Below are 21,445 nucleotides of genomic sequence, written 5' to 3'. Positions count from 1 at the left end.
GGCCTGGGAGTGGATAAGGGAGAGAGGGAAGCAGAGAGAGAGTTCTCCGTACTATCAACAACTACAACACATATTTATCTACACAGCTAGACAGGTAAGACTCTCTACTGAATTACATTCATTATTACTGTTGTTAGACAGGTAAAACAAAGGTTCAATATAATAAATAAATAAAAGGTAAGAATCTATACTGAATTACATTCATTGTTATGGTCGTCAGGGTTGACCTGTGGCTTTCAGGTGACTTCAGGTGTGAGGTTCTCAGGCCGTTTGATAACTTAGAACCCACTGGGCAAAAACTGGTTGAATCAATGTTGTTTCCACGTTATTTCAACCCCCCCCAAAAAATGTGATGACGTTGAATCAACGTGGAAGACCGGACGGATTTGCATAAAGTCATCAACATAATGGAATTATTATTATTTTATAAATATTTTTTTACACCCAACTTCGAACCTAAATCCAATGGCATGGAGACATGTGTTGTTGATTTCACACTGAATTCACATGAGTTGACAACTCGACCGAATGTAAATCCCAACTAGACATTGAACTGACGTCTGTGCCCAGTGGGTAGTTTTCATAGATTACACTGAAACAGATCTGAAGACGGGCTACAGAAACTAAACCAAACTGTTGAAATACTCATCATTCACTATCCACCTGTGAGACTGAGCAAGATAGAGATGAGGTGTGTGATGTCATTAGGGGGGGGGTTAGGTGCTTGGGAGTTGTCTCCCTGTCATATGGAGTAGGTGTCTGGTCTGAGAGTTACAGAGCGACTGCCTTTACAAGGCAACAAATCCCTTTGAAAACGGCCTATGGGGTGTCCATATGAGTCAGAAACACTTATTCTAGTGTCACAATTGACTCCAAAGTGGAAATAGGATCATTTTGGTCGTTTTGAAGTCAGTCTCGTCTAAAATGGAGTTTGGAACATTCACGCATCACAATGGGTAAATGAAGGCTGGGTTTTGATTTGCTGATGTCCTTTTGCCCATTAACATGGGCTGAACAGCTGCCGTGATCGCTCTCTATCCAATAGCACAGACAGTGTGACAGACCTGTTCAGCAGCTCCGACTGTGTACATCAGACAACACATAGCAAACACCTTAGTTAGATGTAAAATTGCGCAACTAAAAAAAAAATCCTTGACAAATAGGCTACGGTGTCTCATGAGGGACAAACATCACTAACCAAACGCAGAATCGGTCAGGAAAAATATAGAGTTTTTCTAATGAGGAACAGAAAATGCCAATCGGAGTGTTCAGTGGATCTATAAGGGTTCATTATAAACTGGGTGGTTTGAGCCCTGAATTCTGATTGGCTGAAAGCCATGGTATATCAGGCCGTATACCACGGGTATGACTAAACATTTATTTTTACTGCTCTAATTACGTTGGTAACCAGTTTATAATAGAAATAAGGAACCTCAGGGGTTTGTGATATATGGCCAATATACCACGGCTAAGGGCTGTGTCCAGGTACTCCGCGTTGTGTCGTGCTTAAGAACAGCCCTTTAGCCGTGATATGTTGGCAATATACCACACCTCCTCGGGCCTTATTGTTTAATTATAGACTACCCTGACATTCTCTGTTTCCTGCTTCTATCATGTTAAATACTAACCACTACCAGTATGGACTGTCAGTAGGTTGGTATAGTCTACATCACCATTCCATTTAGTAACAGTGTCTTCATTCTACCGGTATGGACTGTCAGTAGGTCTAATAATCCAATATACTGTGAGTTCCCTTCGGTTGGTATAGTCTACATCACCATTCCATTTAGTAACAGTGTCTTCATTCTACCGGTATGGACTGTCAGTAGGTCTAATAATCCAATATACTGTGAGTTCCCTTCGGTTGGTATAGTCTACATCACCATTCCATTTAGTAACAGTGTCTTCATTCTACCGGTATGGACTGTCAGTAGGTCTAATAATCCAATATACTGTGAGTTCCCTTTGGTTGGTATAGTCTACATCACCATTCCATTTAATAACAGTGTTTCATTTAGTCTTCATTTGCTTCCTCTGTAAACACACTCACTGCCATGTCGTTGTTGTTGAGGATCATTAGTAACAGCTGATAATATATATATATATTTTTTTAAACGGATATTGAGGCCAATTAAATCGGTTAATTTGGAGCGAAGCACAGATCAAGTGGTAACATTTTGTTCCTGACTTGTTGTGTCAACACAACCTCACACTCTATTCCTGAAAATATATATATATATAAATATCTATAATATATTTGTAATATGTACAAAACGTTTTTCAGCAGATTTTGGTGCGTTTTTGTAAGTTTTTTGTGTGGCTTAATTTGTATAAAATACACACATTTTCAGAGTAGTCTTTTAAAAGTTATAGGAGCAATGGAGTTTGGGTAATGGAGTTCTACACAGCCTTTTTTTAGTGTCCCACATTTATTTATATAAAAAACAAACGTCTTAACGACCCAATATTGTTAATCAACCAGGTCGTGACCTAAATAATTATAATATAATATTATCCTTACGCTGTTTTATTATTATTGTTGTTGTTGTTGTTGTTGTTGTTATTATTATTATTATTATTATTAATGCCGATACTGTTTTCTATGCTTGTTTTCACTTAACACTTTGGGATACTGGTGCTGTATCGGATTTTATGTGGGTTGCCAGATTGGAGTAAAAAACTGTTTTTGTCTGGGGGGTTTTGTGTGGTATCGATGAAGGTATTTGATTGGGAAATGGGGATACACGTTCGTGATGGGAAATAAATTCATCAATAAATGTGAGGAATTTTATTTGATTTCACCTTTTATTTAACTAGACATAGTTAAAACAGAAGACCTGTCGAAATAATCTGTTTGGTGCAACTATAACAAGTCTGGACTAGGATCAATTAAACCATATCTATAACAAGTCTGGACTAGGATCAATTAAGCCATATCTATAACAAGTCTGGACTAGGATCAATTAAGCCATATCAATAACAAGTCTGGACTAGGATCAATTAAGCCATATCAATAACAAGTCTGGACTAGGATCAATTAAGCCATATCAATAACAAGTCTGGACTAGGATCAATTAAGCCATATCAATAACAAATCTGGACTAGGATCAATTAAGCCATATCAATAACAAGTCTGGACTAGGATCAATTAAGCCATATCTATAACAAGTCTGGACTAGGATCAATTAAGCCATATCTATAACAAGTCTGGACTAGGATCAATTAAACCATATCTATAACAAGTCTGGACTAGGATCAATTAAACCATATCTATAACAAGTCTGGACTAGGATCAATTAAACCATATCTATAACAAGTCTGGACTAGGATCAATTAAACCATATCTATAACAAGTCTGGACTAGGATCAATTAAACCATATCTATAACAAGTCTGGACTAGGATCAATTAAACCATATCTATAACAAGTCTGGACTAGGATCAATTAAGACATTTCTATAACAAGTCTGGACTAGGATCAATTAAACCATATCAATAACAAGTCTGGACTAGGATCAATTAAACCATATCTATAACAAGTCTGGACTAGGATCAATTAAGACATATCTATAACAAGTCTGGACTAGGATCAATTAAACCATATCTATAACAAGTCTGGACTAGGATCAATTAAACCATATCTATAACAAGTCTGGACTAGGATCAATTAAACCATATCTATAACAAGTCTGGACTAGGATCAATTAAGCCATATCAATAACAAGTCTGGACTAGGATCAATTAAACCATATCAATAACAAGTCTGGACTAGGATCAATTAAGACATATCTATAACAAGTCTGGACTAGGATCAATTAAACCATATCTATAACAAGTCTGGACTAGGATCAATTAAACCATATCTATAACAAGTCTGGACTAGGATCAATTAAACCATATCTATAACAAGTCTGGACTAGGATCAATTAAACCATATCTATAACAAGTCTGGACTAGGATCAATTAAACCATATCTATAACAAGTCTGGACTAGGATCAATTAAACCATATCTATAACAAGTCTGGACTAGGATCAATTAAACCATCTCTATAACAAGTCTGGACTAGGATCAATTAAGCCATATCAATAACAAGTCTGGACTATCAATTAAGCCATATCAATAACAGGTCTGGACTATCATTTAAGCCATATCAATAACAAGTCTGGACTAGGATCAATTAAGCCATATCAATAACAAGTCTGGACTAGGATCAATTAAACCATATCTATAACAAGTCTGGACTAGGATCAATTAAGCCATATCAATAACAAGTCTGGACTATCAATTAAGCCATATCAATAACAGGTCTGGACTATCATTTAAGCCATATCAATAACAAGTCTGGACTAGGATCAATTAAGCCATATCAATAACAAGTCTGGACTAGGATCAATTAAACCATATCTATAACAAGTCTGGACTAGGATCAATTAAGCCATATCAATAACAAGTCTGGACTATCAATTAAGCCATATCAATAACAAGTCTGGACTATGATCAATTAAGCCATATCAATAACAAGTCTGGACTAGGATCAATTAAACCATAACCTATAACAAGTCTGGACTAGGATCAATTAAGCCATATCAATAACAAGTCTGGACTAGGATCAATTAAGCCATATCAATAACAAGTCTGGACTAGGATCAATTAAGCCATATCAATAACAAGTCTGGACTATCAATTAAGCCATATCAATAACAAGTCTGGACTATGATCAATTAAACCATATCAATAACAAGTCTGGACTAGGATCAATTAAACCATATCAATAACAAGTCTGGACTAGGATCAATTAAGCCATATCAATAACAAGTCTGGACTAGGATCAATTAAGCCATATCAATAACAAGTCTGGACTAGGATCAATTAAACCATATCAATAACAAGTCTGGACTAGGATCAATTAAGCCATATCAATGCAGTTAAACAGGTTAATGTAATGATTTCTGTTGTCTTATACTTATGGCACTTCCCAAGGCCATTTCATGATGATTACTGCAGCCCTGTCAGTCATGTTATATAATTAGGCTGTTGTAAACAAGGCATATGCCAGCATTGTTGGACTACTGCCTCTGCCCAGAGGCCGACAAGACTTTCCTGGCAACGGCCGTTAGAGCTCACTTTGCCACGTATGAGCCCTGGTTAGAGTCCCTGTTGCAGCTTTCGCCGTCTTCCGCTACACTGGTGGCAGAGTTGGGATCAGAGTCCAGCTCACGGTCTATGTGATCGAGTGGTGGCAAGCGTTCTGTTTTTCAACATTGTGTTGGGTGTAATTACGTTGATGTGAACAGTGGATGACAACAACGGGCGTGACAGATAGAAGTCGTCACTACAGGTGTGAACATGTCTTTACGTGTAAAGTAGCCTGAAGCTGAATGGGAAATGCTAAACCCCGACCAGTTATTCAGAACAACATCCACTGTGACTGTCTCATTTACATATGTTCTCTTATGGAACAAACACATTCTACACATTTACATATGTTCACTTATGGAACAAACACATTCTACTCATTTACATATGTTCCCTTATGGAACAAACACATTCTACTCATTTACATATGTTCCCTTATGGAACAAACACATTCTACACATTTACATATGTTCACTTACCAGTGTGGACCCCGGAACAAACACATTCTACTCATTTACATATGTTCCCTTATGGAACAAACACATTCTACTCATTTACATATGTTCCCTTATGGAACAAACACATTCTACTCATTTACATATGTTCCCTTATGGAACAAACACATTCTACACATTTACATATGTTCACTTACCAGTGTGGACCCCGGAACAAACACATTCTACTCATTTACATATGTTCACTTATGGAACAAACACATTCTACACATTTACATATGTTCACTTATGGAACAAACACATTCTACTCATTTACATATGTTCACTTATGGAACAAACACATTCTACTCATTTACATATGTTCACTTATGGAACAAACACATTCTACTCATTTACATATGTTCACTTATGGAACAAACACATTCTACTCATTTACATATGTTCACTTATGGAACAAACACATTCTACTCATTTACATATGTTCCCTTATGGAACAAACACATTCTACTCATTTACATATGTTCCCTTATGGAACAAACATATTCTACACATTTACATATGTTCACTTATGGAACAAACACATTCTACACATTTACATATGTTCACTTATGGAACAAACACATTCTACTCATTTACATATGTTCACTTATGGAACAAACACTTTCTACTCATTTACATATGTTCACTTATGGAACAAACACATTCTACTCATTTACATATGTTCACTTATGGAACAAACACATTCTACTCATTTACATATGTTCACTTATGGAACAAACACATTCTACTCATTTACATATGTTCCCTTATGGAACAAACACATTCTACTCATTTACATATGTTCCCTTATGGAACAAACATATTCTACTCATTTACATATGTTCACTTATGGAACAAACACATTCTACTCATTTACATATGTTCACTTATGGAACAAACACATTCTACTCATTTACATATGTTCACTTATGGAACAAACACATTCTACTCATTTACATATGTTCCCTTATGGAACAAACACATTCTACTCATTTACATATGTTCCCTTATGGAACAAACACATTCTACTCATTTACATATGTTCACTTATGGAACAAACACATTCTACTCATTTACATATGTTCCCTTATGGAACAAACATATTCTACTCATTTACATATGTTCACTTATGGAACAAACACATTCTACTCATTTACATATGTTCACTTATGGAACAAACACATTCTACTCATTTACATATGTTCACTTATGGAACAAACATATTCTACTCATTTACATATGTTCACTTACCAGTGTGGACCCCGGAACAAACATATTCTACTCATTTACATATGTTCACTTACCAGTGTGGACCTCAGGAACAAACACATTCTACACATTGACAAACTACCCGTTTAAAGTGTTATAAAAACCAGGGCTCCCGAGTGGCGCAGCGGTCTAAGACACTGCATCTCAGTGCGGGGGGCGTCACTGGTTCAAATCCAGGCTGCATCACATCCGGCCGTGATTAGGAGTGCCATAGGGTGGCGCACAATTGTCCCAATGTGATCTGAGTTTGGCCCGGGGGTGTAGGCCGTCATTGTAAATAAGAATTTGTTCTTAACTGACTTGCCTAGTTAAGGTTAAAAATAAAACCATGGTACTTTTATTACTGAAGTACATATGTGTTGATTAATTATTTCTTTCTTCAGTGGAAATATAGAATATGTATAAAATACCAAATATACCAACAGCTAAATTAAGCAGATATTTACAACTCTATAACCATGTTAATCATTACTGCAACATTCAAACTACACACATTAACCATGTTAATCATTACTGTAACATTCAAACTACACACATTAACCATGTCATCATTACTGTAACATTCAAACTACACACATTAACCATGTTAATCATTACTGTAACATTCAAACTACACACATTAACCATGTCATCATTACTGTAACATTCAAACTACACACATTAACCATGTTAATCATTACTGTAACATTCAAACTACACACATTAACCATGTTAATCATTACTGTAACATTCAAACTACACACATTAACCATGTTAATCACTACTGTAACATTCAAACTACACACATTAACCATGTCATCATTACTGTAACATTCAAACTACACACATTAACCATGTCATCATTACTGTAACATTCAAACTACACACATTAACCATGTCATCATTACGGTAACATTCAAACTACACACATTTAACCATGTTAATCACTACTGTAACATTCAAACTACACACATTAACCATGTTAATCACTACTGTAACATTCAAACTACACACATTAACCATGTTAATCACTACTGTAACATTCAAACTACACACATTAACCATGTTAATCATTACTGTAACATTCAAACTACACACATTAATCATGTCATCACTACTGTAACATTCAAACTACACACATTAACCATGTTAATCACTACTGTAACATTCAAACTACACACATTAACCATGTTAATCACTACTGTAACATTCAAACTACACACATTTAACCATGTTAATCACTACTGTAACATTCAAACTACACACATTTAACCATGTTAATCACTACTGTAACATTCAAACTACACACATTAACCATGTCATCATTACTGTAACATTCAAACTACACACATTAACCATGTTAATCACTACTGTAACATTCAAACTACACACATTTACCATGTTAATCATTACTGTAACATTCAAACTACACACATTAACCATGTTAATCATTACTGTAACATTCAAACTACACACATTAACCATGTTAATCACTACTGTAACATTCAAACTACACACATTTACCATGTTAATCATTACTGTAACATTCAAACTACACACATTTAACCATGTTAATCACTACTGTAACATTCAAACTACACACATTAACCATGTTAATCATTACTGTAACATTCAAACTACACACATTAACCATGTTAATCATTACTGTAACATTCAAACTACACACATTAACCATGTTAATCACTACTGTAACATTCAAACTACACACATTAACCATGTCATCATTACTGTAACATTCAAACTACACACATTTAATCATGTCATCACTACTGTAACATTCAAACTACACACATTAACCAGTTAAAGGGAATGAATACATTAGATACAAATATATAATACAAAATAATGAATACAAAAGTCAAGATTTGGCTATAACCTGAGTACAAACAAAGTGTGTGTGTATATGTGTGTGTATTATGGTGTGTATATGTGTGTAAGTGTGTGTGTGTATATGTGTGTAAGTGTGTGTAAGTGTGTGTGCGTATATGTGTGTAAGTGTGTGTGTGTATATGTGTGTAAGTGTGTGTGTGTATTATGGTGTGTGTATATGTGTGTAAGTGTGTGTGTGTATATGTGTGTAAGTGTGAGTGTGTGTATATGTGTGTAAGTGTGTGTGTGTATATGTGTGTAAGTGTGTGTGTGTATTATGGTGTGTATATGTGTGTAAGTGTGTGTGTGTATATGTGTGTAAGTGTGTGTGTGTATATGTGTGTAAGTGTGTGTGTGTATATGTGTGTAAGTGTGAGTGTGTGTATATGTGTGTAAGTGTGTGTGTATATGTATATGTGTGTAAGTGTGTGTGTGTATATGTGTGTAAGTGTGAGTGTGTGTATATGTGTGTAAGTGTGTGTGTATATGTATATGTGTGTAAGTGTGTGTATTGTGATGTGTATCATATTTCCCATCATAAACATTTATCCACATTCCCCAATCAAATACGTTCTGAAGAAAAGCGTGTAGGACTACTGTTGCCTACACGGAAAAAGGGCCGTGTAGAACACCATTACCCATCATGCATTGGTCTAATAACTTCCAAAAGATTGTTCCCGAAATTTGCCCCCCATAAAATGTATTCTCTTATGATGTCACAAAGAACAGTTGTGTATTTTCCTACTATGACATCACACACAGTTCTTTTCCTGTCTTTTCACACGAATTAAGAAACACAAAAAAACGCACAAAATCTGCTGAAATACTTTTTTTTTGTACATATTTGTGCACGAACTGAGTGTGAGATTGTGTTGGTGTCATCACACAGTTCCACGGTTAGCGCAGGCAACAGACGAGGGTGCAGCCCTACTACTGTACACTATTCTCCATACTATAGTTCTATGTACACTAATCTTCCAACATGACCATGTGGCTTGAAGAACTGAATGAATCAAACCAGAAACTGGTTCTCCAACCCTGTTTTCACGATTCAGAAATACTTTCCTAAACCCTAAATAATCAACAAGATAAGAGTTTTGTTTTTTAAATCTACCAACTGGTGCTGAAACGGAGAAGAATGTGCATGTACACACGACTTGGCCGAAAGTGGAAAAAAATGTGTGGATTCGGCTATTTCAGCCGCACCCGTTGCTGACAGGTGTATAAAATCGAGCACACAGCCATGCAATCTGCTTAGACAAACTTTAGCAGTAGGATGACCTTACTGAAGACCTCAGTGACATTCAATGTCAGTTCGTCAAATTTCTGCCCATGCTAGAGCTGCCTCGGTTAACTGGAAGTGCTGTTATTGTGAAGTGGAAAAGTCTAGGAGCAACAACGGCTCAGCCATGAAGTGGTAGGCCACATAAGCTCACCGAATGGAACCGCCGAGTCCTGAAGCGCGTAGAGTGTAAAAATGGCCTGTCCTTGATAGCAAAACACTCTCTACTGAGTTCCAAACTGCCTCTGGAAGCAACATCAGCACAAGAACTGTTCGTCGGGAGTTTCATTAAATGGGTTTCCATGGCCGAGCAGCCGCACACAAGCATAAGATCACCATGCACAATGCTAAGCATCAGGTGGAGTGGTGTAAAGCTCGCCCCCATTAGACTGGAGCAGTGGAAACGCGTTCTCTAAAGTGATGGACGAATCTGCGTTTGGCGGATGCCAGGAGAACGCTACCTGCCCCAATGCATAGCGCCAACTGTAATGTTTGGTGGAGGAGGAATAATGGTCTGGGGCTGTTTTTCATGGTTCAGGCCCCTTAGTTCCAGTGAAGGGAAATCTTAACACTACAGCATACAGTGACATTCTAGACGATTCTTTGCTTCCAACTTTGTGGCAACAGTTTGGGGAAGGCCCTTTCCTGTTTCGCCCCTGTGCACAAAGCGAGGTCCATACAGAAATGATTTGTTTGAGATCGGTGTGGAAGAACTTAACTGACCTGCACAGAGCCCTGACCTCAACCCCATCGAACACCATTGGGATGAATTGGAACGCCTACTGCGAAACAAACCTAATTGCCCAACATCAGTGGCAGAACATCATTAATGCTCTTGTGGCTGAATGGAAGCAAGTCTCCGCTGAGGAAAGGCTGTAGAGATGTTTATGTTTATGTTTATGTTTATGTTTACCTTGTATTTCCTCATTTAGATCCCGACTTAGGAATTCATACCTTTCCTAAGAACATCTTTCCTACGCACTTCTCATTATTTTGCATTCAGACTTTGTCAGTTGTGTAATACTCTCTGAATACATTTCATTCAACCACTGAAAATGCTCCTACTTGCTGGCCAACCAAGTTTTCATTCAATAAGGGTATTCAGGATATTTATCTTAAGCCATCCCTTCAAATACGGGGAAGCATCCTGCAGGGCACCAGAGGAGACAGACAGGGAAGCATCCTGTAGGGCACCAGAGGAGACAGATAGGGAAGAGAAGCATCCTGCAGGGCACCAGAGGAGACAGACAGGGAAGAGAAGCATCCTGTAGGGGACCAGAGGAGACAGACAGGGAAGCATCCTGTAGGGCACCAGAGGAGACAGACAGGGAAGCATCCTGCAGATCTGCATTCCTCCTCTTCTGTTGTACGGGTGTCTGACTGCTTCCACCAACGTGTGTGTTTACATGTCTGTGTGTGTGTCTATTCCATATGTGCATGTGTGTGTCTATTCCATATGTGTATGTGTGTGTCTATTCTATATGTGTCTGTGTGTGTGTCTATTCTATATGTGTCTGTGTGTGTGTCTATTCTATATGTGTCTGTGTGTGTGTCTATTCCATATGTGTATGTGTGTGTGTCTATTCCATATGTGTCTGTGTGTGTGTCTATTCTATATGTGTCTGTGTGTGTGTCTATTCTATATGTGTCTGTGTGTGTGTCTATTCCATATGTGTATGTGTGTGTGTCTATTCCATATGTGTCTGTGTGTGTGTCTATTCTATATGTGTCTGTGTGTGTGTCTATTCTATATGTGTCTGTGTGTGTGTCTATTCTATATGTGTCTGTGTGTGTGTCTATTCTATATGTGTCTGTGTGTGTTTACACGTGTATGTGTGTGTGTCTGTAGGCCTTTGTTCCCCACCCTAGTTAAGATGGGCATCCTTCATGTTGCATAGTGTATAATCCCACTGACAGCAGAGGACTGAGTGGCTGACAGTCAAAGCTCTGTCTGATGGATGGGTGGGCAGTGTGTGTGTGTGTGTGTGTGTGTGTGTGTGTGTGTGTGTGTGTGTGTGTGTGTGTGTGTGTGTGTGTGTGTGTGTGTGTGTGTGTGTGTGTGTGTGTGTGTGCGTGCGTGCGTGCGTGCGTGCGTGCGTGCGTGCGTGCGTGCGTGCGTGTGTGTGTGTGTGTGTAGGTCTATGAAAGGCCCCAGGCAGGTTACAATAGTGAAGGCGTAACTCAGCTCTAGAAAAGGAGCTGGTCCGTATGTCTGAGTCTGGGGTAGAGTTAGATTTGGGTCAGATAGATAGTTCCCTCTCAGGTCAGGTTTAACAGGTATAGGATAGATAGTCAGGTATAGGATAGATAGTCAGGTATAGGATAGATAGTCAGGTATAGGATAGATAGTCAGGTATAGGATAGATAGTCAGGTACAGGATAGATAGACAGGTATAGGATAGATAGACAGGTATAGGATAGATAGTTCCATCTCAGGTCAGGTTTAACAGGTATAGGATAGATAGTCAGGTATAGGATAGATAGTCAGGTATAGGATAGATAGACAGGTATAGGATAGATAGTCAGGTATAGGATAGATAGACAGGTATAGGATAGATAGTCAGGTATAGGATAGATAGACAGGTACAGGATAGATAGTCAGGTATAGGATAGATAGACAGGTATAGGATAGATAGACAGGTACAGGATAGATAGTCAGGTATAGGATAGATAGTCAGGTATAGGATAGATAGACAGGTATAGGATAGATAGACAGGTACAGGATAGATAGTCAGGTATAGGATAGATAGTCAGGTATAGGATAGATAGTCAGGTATAGGATAGATAGTCAGGTATAGGATAGATAGTCAGGTATAGGATAGATAGTCAGGTATAGGATAGATAGACAGGTATAGGATAGATAGTCAGGTATAGGATAGATAGTCAGGTATAGGATAGATAGTCAGGTATAGGATAGATAGTCAGGTATAAGATAGATAGTTCCATCTCAGGTCAGGTTTGACAGGTATAGGATAGATAGTCAGGTATAGGATAGATAGACAGGTATAGGATAGATAGTCAGGTATAGGATAGATAGTCAGGTATAGGATAGATAGACAGGTATAGGATAGATAGTTCCATCTCAGGTCAGGTTTAACAGGTACAGGATAGATAGTCAGGTACAGGATAGATAGTCAGGTATAGGATAGATAGTCAGGTACAGGATAGATAGTTCCATCTCAGGTCAGGTTTGACAGGTATAGGATAGATAGTCAGTGTTCTGGCTTCCAAATGGAATCCTTAGGGGCTTTACAACATTCGGAACATTTAGTCTCAGAATTCCCTGCTTTGCAGAAGTCCTGGTTTCAGGATTCTAGATTCAGCAGCAACACAACACTGATCCAGTAGTGAGATGAGATTTGGTCGCTGTAGAATGAGATCATCTCACTGTATAAATGTTCTGCCGTTTGTGGATTGGGGTCAGATGCAGTGAGCTACAAATGTATTGGGACATATGACATATTTGTTGTTGTTTTTGGCTCTGTTACTCCAGCACTTTGAAATGATACAATGTCTATGAGGTTAAAGGTCAGAGTGCAGACTTTAATTTGAGGGTATATTTTCATCTGTATCAGGTGAACCGTTTAGAAATGACAGCACGTTTTGTACATAGTCTCCCCCCCACCTCATTTTACGGGACCAAAAGTATTTGAACAAATTACCTGTAATTAAAATAGTCCAAGGTTTTGTATTTGGCCCCATATTCCCGTGGTCGTTTTGTAAATGTTTCTTCTTTGTGGAATTCAGGAAGTAGAGTAGATGTTGCCATAGTAACAGCTAATGGAAACCCCCCCCCCCAAAAAAAATATAGCTCTCTAAATTATAGTTTGGGTACCAGTCTGTTTAGCCGTCATTCCCCTTTATGCTGAACATCTGACGTGGAGTACAAGGAGAGGAATGTTAGCTAAACAGACTGATACTGAGACTAGTGAAGCCCCGCCTATAAACCTTTAAAAGACACAAGACGACACTCCCTAAATAACTACAGGACAGTGAGGTTTGTTCAGCTCATTCTTACCATAACTACTAGTCTGTGGAGTATGCTGAGTGACAGGTTTCAGCTGTGGAGTGAATGTGTGACTGTGTGACTGTGTGTGTGTGTGTGTGTGTGTGTGTCTGTGTGTGTGTGTGTGTGTCTGTGTGTGTGTGTGTGTGTGTGTGTGTGTGTGTGTGTGTTCTCCGTACCTTGAGTTGTAACACCACCTAGTGGCTGAATAGAGCATTACGTCAGCCTGGGTTGGACTTGCATTATGTCAGCCTGGGTTGGACTTGCATTATGTCAGCCTGGGTTGGACTGGCATTATGTCAGCCTGGGTTGGACTGGCATTATGTCAGCCTGGGTTGGACTGGCATTATGTCAGCCTGGGTTGGACTGGCATTGTATCAGCCTGGGCTGGACTTGCATTATATCAGCCTGGGCTGGACTTGCATTGTATCAGCCTGGGCTGGACTTGCATTATGTCAGCCTGGGTTGGACTTGCATTGTATCAGCCTGGGCTGGACTTGCATTATGTCAGCCTGGGTTAGACTTGCATTATGTCAGCCTGGGCTGGACTTGCATTGTGTCAGCCTGGGTTGGACTTGCATTGTATCAGCCTGGGCTGGACTTGCATTATGTCAGCCTGGGTTGGACTTGCATTGTATCAGCCTGGGCTGGACTTGCATTATGTCAGCCTGGGTTAGACTTGCATTATGTCAGCCTGGGCTGGACTTGCATTGTATCAGTCTGGGCTGGACTTGCATTGTATCAGCCTGGGTTGGACTTGCATTATATCAGCCTGGGCTGGACTTGCATTGTGTCAGCCTGGGTTGGACTTGCATTGTATCAGCCTGGGCTGGACTTGCATTGTGTCAGCCTGGGTTGGACTTGCATTGTATCAGCCTGGGCTGGACTTGCATTATGTCAGCCTGGGTTAGACTTGCATTGTATCAGCCTGGGCTGGACTTGCATTATATCAGCCTGGGCTGGACTTGCATTGTATCAGCCTGGGCTGGACTTGCATTATGTCAGCCTGGGTTAGACTTGCATTATATCAGCCTGGGCTGGACTTGCATTGTGTCAGCCTGGGTTGGACTTGCATTGTATCAGCCTGGGCTGGACTGGCATTGTGTCAGCCTGGGTTGGACTTGCATTGTGTCAGCCTGGGCTGGACTTGCATTGTATCAGCCTGGGTTGGACTTGCATTATGTCAGCCTGGGTTAGACTTGCATTATGTCAGCCTGGGCTGGACTTGCATTATATCAGCCTGGGTTGGACTTGCATTATGTCAGCCTGGGTTAGACTTGCATTGTATCAGCCTGGGCTGGACTTGCATTATATCAGCCTGGTTTAGACTTGCATTGTATCAGCCTGGGTTAGACTTGCATTGTGTCAGCCTGGGTTGGACTTGCATTATGTCAGCCTGGGTTGGACTTGCATTATGTCAGCCTGGGTTAGACCTGCATTATATCAGCCTGGGTTGGACTGGCATTATGTCAGCCTGGGTTGGACATGCATTGTATCAGCCTGGATTAGACTTGCATTGTATCAGCCTGGGTTGGACTGGCATTATGTCAGTCTGGGTTGGACTTGCATTATGTCAGCCTGGGTTAGACTTGCATTACGTCAGCCTGGGTTGGACTTGCATAGTATTAACGAAGGCAGTGGCACACATTTTACAGGGGCTGACTTCATATCCAAGGCCTCACTTCAGTCCCACTTTAAACCAATTACAACTGTGTCACGGCTTTTCGGTAGCCTACATAGAGGCTTCATAAGCGCTACATAAATGCTTCTCTAATCGCCTATACGTGTATGTTATCCTCTATAAATGGTGTGTAAACATATCGCTTTATGTCACATTGGGCAATTCAACCTGTAAATGGTTCATATGTCACCCTTTATACACCATTTATAGAGGTCGCAAGCGCTTATAGATGATTTGTGAAATAATCGGGGTTTTTTTTGTAGCCCTTATGAAGCCTCTCACTCTAGACCTGGCTGTAAAAACACACCTGATTCAAGTCTTGTTTCGGAGATGATGATTGGTTGATTCAGTCCTGATGAGCCTGGTTCGCTCCAGAGGACGATGCTGATGTTACAGTGCTTATGGTAGACACACCTGGTGCGGCAGGGTAGGCTAGTGGTTAGAGCGTTGGACTAGTAACCATAAATGGTTGCAAGTTCAAATCCACGAGCTGACAAGGTACAAAACTGTCGTTATGCCCCTGAAAAGGTAGTTAACCCTCTGTTCCTAGGCCGTCATTGAAAATAAGAATTTGTAAAATAAAAAATAAATGGTAGACACACCTAACCTCTGACCCCTCTCACAGAAAGCCCAGGACAATGAGCGTAAATGGAAAAGAACCTCCACCCTACAACATACCAGGTACGTCAACATTCTGTTGTTCGCTGTGACATGCGGACAATAAAGTTGTATTGTACTATTACATACAAGGCTGTAGCTATACTGTACCTGTGTATCATATGGGTTACGTCCCAGGTTGTTACTGTACCTGTGTATCATATAGGTTACGTCCCAGGTTGTTACTATACTGTACCTGTGTATCATATAGGTTACGTCCCAGGTTGTTACTGTACCTGTGTATCATATAGGTTACGTCCCAGGTTGTTACTATACTGTACCTGTGTATCATATAGGTTACGTCCCAGGTTGTTACTGTACCTGTGTATCATACAGGTTACGTCCCAGGTTGTTACTATACTGTAGCTGTGTATCATATAGGTTACGTCCCAGGTTGTTACTATACTGTACCTGTGTATCATATAGGTTATGTCCCAGGTTGTTACTGTACCTGTGTATCATATAGGTTATGTCCCAGGTTGTTACTGTACCTGTGTATCATATAGGTTATGTCCCAGGTTGTTACTATACTGTACCTGTGTATCATACAGGTTACGTCCCAGGTTGTTACTGTACCTGTGTATCATATGGGTTACGTCCCAGGTTGTTACTGTACCTGTGTATCATATAGGTTACGTCCCAGGTTGTTACTGTACCTGTGTATCATATAGGTTACGTCCCAGGTTGTTACTGTACCTGTGTATCATATAGGTTACGTCCCAGGTTGTTACTATACTGTACCTGTGTATCATATAGGTTACGTCCCAGGTTGTTACTGTACCTGTGTATCATACAGGTTACGTCCCAGGTTGTTACTGTACCTGTGTATCATATAGGTTACGTCCCAGGTTGTTACTATACTGTACCTGTGTATCATATAGGTTACGTCCCATGTTGTTACTGTACCTGTGTATCATACAGGTTACGTCCCAGGTTGTTACTGTACCTGTGTATCATATAGGTTACGTCCCAGGTTGTTACTATACTGTACCTGTGTATCATATAGGTTACGTCCCAGGTTGTTACTGTACCTGTGTATCATATAGGTTACGTCCCAGGTTGTTACTATACTGTACCTGTGTATCATATAGGTTATGTCCCAGGTTATAACTATACTGTACCTGTGTATCATATAGGTTATGTCCCAGGTTGTTACTATACTGTACCTGTGTATCATATAGGTTACGTCCCAGGTTGTTACTGTACCTGTGTATCATATAGGTTATGTCCCAGGTTGTTACTATACTGTACCTGTGTATCATATAGGTTATGTCCCAGGTTGTTACTATACTGTACCTGTGTATCATATAGGTTACGTCCCATGTTGTTACTGTACCTGTGTATCATATAGGTTATGTCCCAGGTTGTTACTGTACCTGTGTATCATATAGGTTATGTCCCAGGTTGTAACTATACTGTACCTGTGTATCATATAGGTTATGTCCCAGGTTGTTACTATACTGTACCTGTGTATCATATAGGTTATGTCCCAGGTTGTTACTATACTGTACCTGTGTATCATATAGGTTACGTCCCATGTTGTTACTGTACCTGTGTATCATATAGGTTATGTCCCAGGTTGTTACTGTACCTGTGTATCATATAGGTTATGTCCCAGGTTGTAACTATACTGTACCTGTGTATCATATAGGTTATGTCCCAGGTTGTTACTGTACCTGTGTATCATATAGGTTAACGTCCCAGGTTGTAACTATACTGTACCTGTGTATCATAAGTGCCAGGTGTCACTTGCTATAGATTGTATTCATTCTATTTTACATATTGGAGCTATCTAATCAACCTCTTTCTTTCTCTTTTCCTAACTCTCAAACCCCCCCGCAATTCTCTCCTTCATCTCACCCCTCCCTCCCTCCCTCTCTCTCCTCCCCCTCCCCCCCTCCCTCCCTCTCTCCCTCCCTCCCTCCGTCTCCCTCTCTCTTCCAGTTGAAGGACAAGGTGATAGTGGGGTGAAGGTATATCATGTCCATACCCCCTTCAACCCTCCTTCCTCCACCATCCCCTCCAATAATTACTCTGTGTTTCAGTCTCAGTCTCAGGGAAAGCCAGGTAAGCACTTCCTGTCCTAAGCCTCATTTATACTGTCCGCAAGCACACAACACCAGAACTGCATCCACACCAGCTAGCTCGTCTAGCGAGCTAAAATGAAATCTCATTTGGTCGAAAAATTGTTTTGACTTCAAAAGAAACTTGAACGCAATCATGGCGTATTTATAACTGGTAAATTCCCAGGTTCCAAGGGAGATTATTTTGAAGGCAGCAGAAGTATCTCTCTCTCGTCTCTACCGTTTATACCATCTTTGTCTCCCTTGTTCCCCTCTACACCAGCAGTGTTGGAGCCAGACACAATATAACTTGTCCTCTTCTCTCTCTTCCCCCAGTGTACACCAGTGGAGGAGGTGGTATTGGAGGAGGTGGTGAAACTCCCACTCAGAAGTTTGTGAGTTATGACACAGAACTGGGCCGTTCAGAGGGCATGACCACCTGTACTTCCTGTCAACAACAGGTGATGACGAACGTGACCTATAAAGTCGGAGCCTACGCCTGGCTCATGTGCATCCTCTTCATCCTCTGTGGGTGAGTAAAGAAGGGGAGGGGGGAGGGTGGGAGGGATGGAGGGGGGAGGGTGGGAGGGATAGAGGGGAACAGAGGGACCCATAAAGTGGTCTTCATCCTCTGTGGGTGAGTGAAGAAGAGGAGGGTGGGCGGATAGAGGGGAACAGAGGGACCCATAAAGTGGTCTTCATCCTCTGTGGGTGAGTGAAGAAGAGGAGGGTGGGGGGATAGAGGGAAACAGAGAGGAACAGAGGGACCCATAAAGTGGTCTTCATCCTCTAAGGGGGAGTGAAGAAGAGGAGGAGTTGTAGAATGTCTTGATACTTTTGAGGGAATTAGACGTGTCTAAAATCAACTGAACACCATGTCTCCCACCCTTCTCCCCATCAATCTCCCACCTCTCTCTCCCCCACCACTTCCACTCTCCCCATCTCCTCCAATCCCCCCTCTCTCTCCCAGGTTGGTAGTGGGCTGCTGTCTGATCCCGTTCTTCATGAAACACTTTAAGGATGCGTACCACTCCTGTCCTCGTTGCAACCGCATTATCCACGTGGACAAGCCACGCTGTTGCTGACCGCCATACCACCACCCACCACTAGGAGAGCTGCTGCTGACTGCCATACCACCACCCACCACTAGGAGAGCTGCTGCTGACTGCCATACCACCACCCACCACTAGGAGAGCTGCTGCTGACTGCCATACCACCACCCACCACTAGGAGAGCTGCTGCTGACTGCCATACCACCACCCACCACTAGGAGAGCTGCTGCTGACTGCCATACCACCACCCACCACTAGGAGAGCTGTTGCTGACTGCCATACCACCACCCACCACTAGGAGAGCTGCTGCTGACTGCCATACCACCACCCACCACTAGGAGAGCTGTTGCTGACTGCCATACCACCACCCACCACTAGGGGAGCTGCTGCTGACCGCCTTAACCCCACCCACCACTAGGGGAGCTGCTGCTGACTGCCACACCACCACCCACCACTAGGAGAGCAATTGCTGACCGCCATAACCCCACCCACCACTAGGGGAGCTGTTGCTGACTGCCATACCACCACCCACCACTAGGGGAGCTGCTGCTGACCGCCTTAACCCCACCCGCCACTAGGGGAGCTGCTGCTGACTGCCACACCACCACCCACCACTAGGAGAGCAATTGCTGACCGCCATAACCCCACCCACCACTAGGGGAGCTGTTGCTGACTGCCATACCACCACCCACCACTAGGAGAGCTGCTACTGACCGCCATACCACCGCCCACCACTAGGGGGAGCTGGTGCTGTGGCCAATATGCTTTACTACCAGCAGGGGAGCTGTGGCTCTGCTCTCAGTCTGACCACTGGCCACTCTCTCGGTCTGGATTCCATTAGAAGTGCATCAGTTCAGTGAAATGCCTTTCTCACAGAAAACATGCTCCCTTTCCCTCATGCACCCACAGCTCGGTGTAGGAATTTGAGAGTGGTTATATTTATCCAGCCCCATCCCTCAGCTGTTTACCAATGCAGTGGCGAGGTCAGGGTGACCGTTTTTTGGTAGTTCTTTGAATTGCAGATTGCCCTTTTAAATTTCGGGTTTCAATACGGCTCTTATCTACACTCTATCAGAACAGCGAGGGAGAGGAAAAGGGGGGGATGTTTTCAGAATGGAATCCAGCCGAAGGGAGAGACCTCCTAGCAGCAGCCCCACAGAAGGGGATGTTTTCAGAATGGAATCCAGCCGAAGGGAGAGACCCCCTAGCAGCAGCCCCACAGAAACCTACAGGATTTACACAGTCGTAGGATGAATCCACAAAATGGCACCCTACTCCCTATATAGTGCACTACGTTCGCGAGGGAGCTAGTACAAAAGTAGTCCACTACATAGGGAATAGGGTACGATTTGGGACACACTTTAGTTTAAATGCTGACCTAACTTAATGTACCAGAGGGTTGTAAATAGTATGAATCTGTGACCTATTTTTGTAAAATAAAAATAAAAACAAGCTAGCAGATGAAGACGTGGTAGAGCTCAACCTGGGCCTTGTTCACAAAGGGAGCAGGGTTGTACAGTTCTAGTAACTTACCCAGGTTTCCCACAAACCCCAGGTTGGAATATGAGAAGGGAAGAGGGTAGCCTGGGTACTAGTCTGTTAAGATATCATTCCACTCTTTGTTCTTGGCAAACATGGCAAAGAGTGGAATGTTAACACACAAACAGACTGGATTTCTCCAGGCTAGGAAGAGGCAGAACATACGGGAATACGCCAACTGGGATGTCTGATTGGTTACCGGACTACTGCAACCCGTTGAGTAACCTTATACAGAACCTTCAGATAGAAATGTGTTGTGTAGAACAGACATGATTCCCTGGTAAATGTCTATCTATATTCCCGTTGAGTAACCTTATACAGAACCTTCAGATAGAAATGTGTTGTGTAGAACAGACATGATTCCCTGGTAAATGTCTATCTATATTCCCGTTGAGT

At 41.3% G+C, this 21,445-nt stretch overlaps 1 protein-coding gene across 1 annotated transcript; it reads left to right on the top strand.

The window, feature by feature from the left end:
• Nucleotides 1-61: 61 nt before the first annotated feature.
• LOC139421741 (lipopolysaccharide-induced tumor necrosis factor-alpha factor homolog) lies at nucleotides 62-21,126 on the top strand. The gene is made up of 5 exons (XM_071172862.1): nucleotides 62-94; nucleotides 16,364-16,419; nucleotides 18,340-18,462; nucleotides 18,795-18,990; nucleotides 19,429-21,126. Exons 2-5 carry the CDS (start codon nucleotides 16,377-16,379, stop codon nucleotides 19,541-19,543), a joined length of 477 nt encoding a protein of 158 aa, XP_071028963.1. The 5' UTR covers nucleotides 62-94; nucleotides 16,364-16,376; the 3' UTR covers nucleotides 19,544-21,126.
• Nucleotides 21,127-21,445: the final 319 nt, after the last annotated feature.

The sequence above is a fragment of the Oncorhynchus clarkii genome, chromosome 12 (genome assembly GCF_045791955.1).
Source record: "Oncorhynchus clarkii lewisi isolate Uvic-CL-2024 chromosome 12, UVic_Ocla_1.0, whole genome shotgun sequence".
Taxonomy (NCBI): domain Eukaryota; kingdom Metazoa; phylum Chordata; class Actinopteri; order Salmoniformes; family Salmonidae; genus Oncorhynchus; species Oncorhynchus clarkii.
Note: the sequence above shows the minus strand (reverse complement) of the source record. Positions and strands in the feature narration are given on the sequence as shown.